At 37.0% G+C, this 7,279-nt stretch overlaps 1 protein-coding gene across 1 annotated transcript; it reads right to left on the reverse strand.

The window, feature by feature from the left end:
* Positions 1-2,939: 2,939 nt before the first annotated feature.
* LOC108988989 (probable serine/threonine-protein kinase nek3) lies at positions 2,940-5,755 on the reverse strand. The gene is made up of 2 exons (XM_018962425.2): positions 4,013-5,755; positions 2,940-3,424 (listed from the first exon to the last, which is right to left on the reverse strand). Exons 1-2 carry the CDS (start codon positions 5,369-5,371, stop codon positions 3,251-3,253), a joined length of 1,533 nt encoding a protein of 510 aa, XP_018817970.2. The 5' UTR covers positions 5,372-5,755; the 3' UTR covers positions 2,940-3,250.
* Positions 5,756-7,279: the final 1,524 nt, after the last annotated feature.

Here is a 7,279-nt window from a genome sequence, read left to right on the forward strand (position 1 = left end):
GTTTTAACCTAACATATATATATATATGGAAAGTTCCTAAATTTATGTTTTCGGGTGAGAGATTTATTTTTGGGGTTATGTTTAAATGGGTTATATTTTTAGTTAATGGTCTCGGTTTAATTTTATTTAAGAAAATACATGATTTTCATAATGATATTAATAAAGATTTGTAATATGGTATTACTACTATTATGTTTTTTTTTTTAATATATTTCTAGAAGTACAATGTAGTGGAAGACTTTTATTTTGAATTCTTTAAAGAGAGACTAATTAAGTCTATTTTAATTAAATGGTATTTTTGTTTTGTCTACTTTAATATATTTTGATATAATTATGTTACCCAAATTTTATAAATTGATCTCATTAATAAATAGGTTAGATTTTGTGTTTTGTTCGGACTAATTATTGAGACATTGATGAATTTAGAAAATGCGACGATATTTTAGGATTACGTGAAGTTAGTTTTTTTTTTTTTTTTTGAAGAAATAAAATATGTCATTTTAGAACCTTAGGGTTAAATATCGAAATACATGATTAATTTGAAATTTATGTTATTATGTTATAGGTGACGATTAATAGTTGTTTGGCATTTTGAGGAAATTTCTGTAAAGCTAGAAAATCCAGGTAAGCGGGATTCCTATGCTAGACTTTGCAATTAAAATAAAATGAGCTGAGGTTATTTTTGGAAAATATACATATTTGATGTTGAAAAGAAATTTGAACTGCTTCAGTTATTTGTTCTGTATTACTCATGAGATTCTGTTTAAGAATAAATTACTTTCTATCATGATTGGTGTAGAATGAGCTTATTTTTGACATCCTGTTTCTGAACTTTGAAAGAGAGAGCGAATATGAAATTTTGTGCATAAATTATGTTGTGTAATGATTTTGTTCTGTTCTGAAGATTTTCTGTACTCTAATATGATCTGATGTGATTTCTGAAAACCTCTGGCATAATATTCTGTTTCTGTTCCGTTCTGACCTCATCACGGGTGTAAAACTGTGGCCTCTGTTCAGGTTGGTACCAACTTTTCTGTTTCTGGTGCACCCACTTTAGAAACAAAGTAGTTTTCTGCGTGGTCTTTCCTATATGCACACTCGAGGCTTTGAGAATGAATAAGGGGAAGATTCACATTCTGTTTCTGCTCGGTTAGCCACCGAGATTTGCACAACCCTACCACGGGGGTTAAACATGGTATTTGTTCTGATTTGATAAGATAAGATGTGATGTTTCAGTTTATGCTATGCCAAAGGGATTTTGATTATGAATATTTTTGAACTTTTGCTTTGATATTTTTGATAACATGTTCTGACGCTGCATTTTGAAACCATTATTCTGATTCTGCATCCTGAAAGAAAATATTTTTGTTCTGTATTCTGAACTCTGTAAATGCTCATGTTTACACACTAGTATATGTCCTCTACTTATTGAGTTGTTGATAACTCACCCCTTATCTCCAATTATTTTTCAGATGATTTTTGAATAGTCTAGCTAAGGATCAGGATTTTGGAGCATTGGTGAGATGATTATTTAAGCATAGTGGATTACTCATAGAAGATTTCTGAGAAGTTGAGGATTTTATTAAGAGATTTTGTAGTATTCTGACGACGTTATATTTTGGAGTCTATAAATATATTGATGAATTGTGAGTTTTGAGTTATATGGAGTAACTCTTTAATCCCTATGGGACCGGGGCATTACAGACGCGACGCACGGAGGTGTAGAAATGCTCATTGGAGTCTCTGTTGTCATTTTCTAAGCACACGATGTGTGCTAGCCATCTACCGACAACTCCATCACCCTCTCTGGCGTCTTTTATGTCCTCGTTGATGGGTCCTCCATCGTCCACCTCCCTGTTAGCTAGAGCCTCCTTCCTTTCTCTCCACATGGGTTGGGCTCTCCCATCATAACATCCCAAGGGCTTAGGCCCAGCCCGTCGGCCCACTTGGCTTCTCCCCAAGGCCTTCCCAATATTTTGTTGCAAGTTAATAACCCTAGGGCCTTCGATCCCCTAAGCCCATCTCTTCCCTTTTTCTATCCTAGTCCCTATCACTTTCCTTATTCTCTTCAACACATTTCAGTATTTTTTCCACTTCCTCTTGCAACTTCCATAACTGTGCCTGCATCTCCACCAGAGTGTTTCGTACATCAACCTCCTCCTGCCCGAGACCATCCCTGCCAACGCCCCCCTCCCGTATATCAAGGTGAGTGGCTCGATGCATATTTCCAACAGAGTACCCAATTGCAGACTTTTCCATATCGTGCCCTACTTGCATTTCACAGTGAACCATCGCCGGCATATGCACCTCCCATAGGAAGATGCTTATATAACCGTTTAATTTATCTTCTTTAATATTCTCCATCACATGTAAGACTGAAGGGTGTGTGCACCTATCTATTTGAAATTCAGCATTTTCAATTGGAAGATAGTGTATAATCAAGGTTGAACTTAAGGGTCATTGCTATAATACCATGTTTAAACATTAACTGTCTCAAAAAGCTTAACTGGCTGGTGATTTTTAACCTTTTTCCAACCAAAAGGAGTTCTTAATTTGCTTTCTAATAAACAGGCATTCCAACTTCGATTCCAGCTAACCTGGCCATACGATGGTTTACAATCACTAAAACCATTCAAGCAAAAGCTGCACCATCAAATAGGAATAGACAATGCAACCATAAGAAGACGCCATTCAAAGAAACAAATAAATTACAACTACATTCCCATTATTGCGGAACTTAGTACATATGTCAACAAGCATTATTGAAGCACTGTAATGGAAAATTACAGGTGACTACAAGCTGCCAGACTAAGGGAGACTAGCAACTTGAAGAACCACAAGGGCCAAAACTATATGGCTACCAGGGCCCAAACTAAATAGGACTGAGCTTAGCAAGAAATATGAGGATACGCAGAGTGTAATTGCATGAAGAGGTAGAGTAGAAAACAAAGAAATGCATAGTTAAGGGCTTCAGCTAGAAAATAAGTTGTTCCGCAAATATGAAATACAAAGTACACCCTGCAAATCATTTCAAAATTTGAAAGCCACATACATGCAACACAAAGAATCATTCCCAGTCACAAATGGAATACACCACACATGTAATAATCCCAACAGCCAGATCGTGATAACTGTTCATGTATCCAAGCAAAATATTCATTTTCCCACGATTTTTTTTGTTATAGTAAGAGGGAAAAGTATCGATCTATATGAAAAGTCTATGAATATAAAAGATTAAAAATCTGAATTTCTAGTCTGCCAACTTAGCCAAGCGGTGAACGGTACTTCTTGCAATCCTATTACCAGGATCAATCTTCAGAACAGACCTCAGGTCCTCTGCCCCAAGTTTGTACTTCTCCATACTTTCATACAGAAGAGCACGTTGTACAAGGACAGATACATTTGCCCCATCATTTTCCAGTACCTGCACAACAGAATCCAGATTACTAACATTATTCTTAAGGGAAATAAGGCGATCAAGACCGTGTTATTTAATCACTATGATGGAGCAAAGAAATGTGGCATTCAGCTGTCTACATGTAGTTGAACCACACTCCAACATGCACCATTTGGCTGGTTACCTCTTTTAAGTTGGTCATCTACCATTACTCAAACTATGGAAAAATGCTTTAGATCTGGCAAAAGCAAACCTTGATGCCGCCACACACCAGCGTGCAGTAGTACTTATTGCATATATGTGTAGATGAAAGTTTGTTAGTTTGTTCAAATAATGCCCTTTTTCACAGGCAATTCTTTTCTTTTCTGCCTATAGTCTGAATGTCAGAAAAATACTAGCTAGCTTAGATTCATTAGCTCGGTGTAGCTCTACTAATGTTATGCCAAGCACCCAAATGATATTACTAATAATTCAACAACTCTTTTTTTTTTATAAGTAATTCAACAACTCTAAAGACACTGATGTCATCTACAAGTTACTAGCCACAGGATAATATCAAATGCATAACAAAAAATCTTAGCAATCACAATTTTAAGAAAAGAAAACCATCATTACCTTTGTACAGTCTGCCACAGCCTTCTTATACTCTCCAACTTCTTTGTAACAAGATGCCCTGCCCGACAAGACCTCCACAGCGGCAGCATCATCACCTGCTTTCTCAAGAAGAATTACAGCCCAAGAAAGCCACTTGATGGCATCGGGATACTGTCCCTGCTTGTAACTATCCATCCCCTTGTTTTTAGCCATGGAAGCTGACACCCCAGCAGGAGGTGGTGGAAGCCCTTCAAGCTCAGTTGTGGAACCACCATCATGGTCTCCTCCAAACCCACCATCAAAGTCATTATCCAGTCCCCAATCATCAACTCCTGACGTTTGCTGTCCTCCAACAGCACCTCCGGCAGAAGCCGCAGATGAAGAGGAGAAAAACATGTTGAGAGGATCATCACCAGAGCTCTGAATCGGAGTCTGATTCTTAGAACCAAAATCCATTCCCGGTATCCCAAAATCACTCATTTTTGAAGCAGTACCGGAATTGACTCCCATAAAATCGTTATTACTTGCCGTAAAACCACCCGAAGGGTATGCAGTTGAGCCTGATTTCGAGGCATTCTGGAAATCCCCAAAGGAATCATTACCAGAATTAGTCTTACTGTTTGTAGTCGCCGAATCAACACCACGACCCGATTGTTTTGATCCAAAATCAACCAAAGAAACAAATGGGTCCCTACTAGAGCTCATCCCGACCCCAACTCCACCACTACTGCCCATACTTCGCATTGAAGGACCTCCAAGATTCAGACCCTTGTCACTATTAATGGTATTATTGTTGCGAATACTACTATTACTAGAATTAAATCCACCAGTATTAGCATAACTTCCAAAACTCTCCGAAGATCCCCAGGTTCCACTAGTTTTAACCGAATTACCAGTTTTCGGCAAAGTATCAGCCATGTTTCCCATCGAGAACGAGCTGCTCTTATTCGACGCCGATGACACGGGCGTCGCGTTCTTCAAAGGGACATTGGAATTGCTCTTACCTTGACCGCCCAAGGCAGAGCTGACCAAATCCCCGAACAGATTTGGGTTCTTGTCGACGATCCCGATGCCGACGCTTGAACCAGAAGGCACCGAGGAATTCCAGCTCTTCCCAAGGATGTCGCCGACCATGGAAGTAGTGGGCCCATTGGACAAGCCTGGCTTGGCCGCCGGCTGGGTCGGCGCGGGCTGGTGAGTCCAGGAGGGCTTGTTAGGCTGCCACGTGGGTTTGGGTTGGGAGGAAGCATAGGTGTACGACGAGGAGGAGGAGGAGGAGGAGGAGGAGATCTGGTTTTTCTGCTGGTTGAGGGATTTGGGTCGGGAAGATCCGAGACCCAGATCCAAGTCGAAGCTAGATTTCCCGAAATTTGAATTCATGGTTTGAACCTTTCTTAATTTTACTATTACTCGAATCAAATTCCTTCAAATTGAAAATCGAAGAGAGGGATACGAGATCTGGTGCGATTGATAGCGTACCAGAGAGAGCAGGAGGGAAAAAAAAAAAGCAGAGGCCGTAAATCAAAGAGAGAGAGAAGCGGTGGCTGTGCTAAGCTTCGGTGTCGGAAGATTTGGAGAGATGGTTTGGCTGGTAGAGGTAGTACCTGATTGACGATGAAGGACAGGAAGCAGCCTTCACTGATTCGGGCGCTTTTTAGATCTCGAATACCCGTTTGCCTCTCTCTCTTTGGCAAAAATGGAATGGAGAAGGACCAAATTCCTCTTATTTCGGGAAAATCGGAAAATGTAAAGCCAAAAATGACTGACTTTATTTTATTTTTTCTGCTCTGTTTTTATAATTCTCTTTTTCTTCTTTGAAAAGAAAAAGAGCAGCGTATATTGTAATTGAGCCGTGTTAGTCTTAATTTTGAATTTATTATCTCTAATCATGTTAATTGACGTAACATATTTAAATAAATTTTTGTATTAACTTTTTAAATAAATAATTACTTAAAATATATCATATTAATTATTATAATTGAGAATAATAAAATTCACAAAATAAAGTATATATGAGTAAAGGTTGAAAAAAACTGAAGATATAAATTAATCTTAGGTTAAATATACATTTGAAGTCAAACTCTTCATTTTCAGATTATTTCATAAACAATTTCAATAATCAACAACAGTTGTAACATTATTTTTACTTAGGTATATACTTTTACAGATTAATGTATTGGTTTTTATTTTATTTTAGTGCATGCAATCCATATGAAATGTTCACTAATACTAGAATACAGGTAAATTAAGTAATCATCGTTACATTATCAGAGATGGTAAAAAGAGACTTTGGTTGATTAACTCATTTCAACTCATCTCAACTCATCATTATAATTTTTTTAAATTTCAACACAAAATATAATAAATAATTCAAATTTTTCAAATCTCAAAATAATAATAATATTAAAAAATAATATTTTATTATCTCAACTCAACTCACTTCAATATCTAAACACAACCTAATATTAACTAGTTTTAGAGTAGGGATACCTAGACTTTTTTCGACATGTTTAAAAATTATTAGTTATATAAAAATTTCAGTTGCTTTGCTAAGAGTTATAGAAATCTTACATAACTATCGTTCATTTAAAACAAAATTTATAAAAATGTTGTATCTATATTATTACTACAAATATACTAGTATGTGACCACCCCGCCCAATATTTGTAAGGATAAATTTTATTGGACCTAATTAAGTTTAATGGGCCATTTTCGATAAGTTTGCTATCTATAATTTATTGAGATTGTGTGAATTTTAGATTATACTTATAGGTTCAAAAATTTATTTTAAGGTAGTTAATGTCTAGTTGATGATTTTGGACGGTGTTGATAGTTAATATTTCAAAAAAGCTCATTTGAGATGTAGTGAATAATTTTCGAATAATTTTGATTAGGCCACGACAAGAATTCTATTATGATAGGTTAATAGTTTTATTAGGCCTAAATAATTGGTTTCAAGCCCATTAAAATTGGATATAGCCCACGTATCTGTGTGATGGGCCAACCTAAGGCCCAAAACCACTAAAAAGGCACAAACTCGTTTTTGTATCCTCATCGAACCGTGTATTCATAAGCTCTTTCATGTATCATGTAATCTCTTGGGTGATTTCCTACTTTAAAGGGTCTCCTAATTCTAATTGACATACACACCAAAACCTCACCTATAAATCCTCAAACTTCTCATAAAATCTCCGTTGCGCACGCCACAAAGCACTCACGACAGTCACGATCGCATGGAGCAACCCAACATGCAGAAGTTAGTTCCTCGATGTCTACTCCGAGTCCTCT

The sequence above is a fragment of the Juglans regia genome, chromosome 7 (genome assembly GCF_001411555.2).
Source record: "Juglans regia cultivar Chandler chromosome 7, Walnut 2.0, whole genome shotgun sequence".
NCBI classification, from domain to species: Eukaryota; Viridiplantae; Streptophyta; class Magnoliopsida; order Fagales; family Juglandaceae; genus Juglans; species Juglans regia.

Bases quoted from the DNA above. Each gene is read 5' to 3' on its own strand.
- LOC108988989 (XM_018962425.2), bottom strand. From the start codon at position 5,371: ATGAATTCAAATTTCGGGAAATCTAGCTTCGACTTGGATCTGGGTCTC. The intron at 3,425-4,012 runs GTAATGATGGTT...TCTGTTGTGCAG, and splicing joins CTGTGGCAGACTGTACAAAG to GTACTGGAAAATGATGGGGC.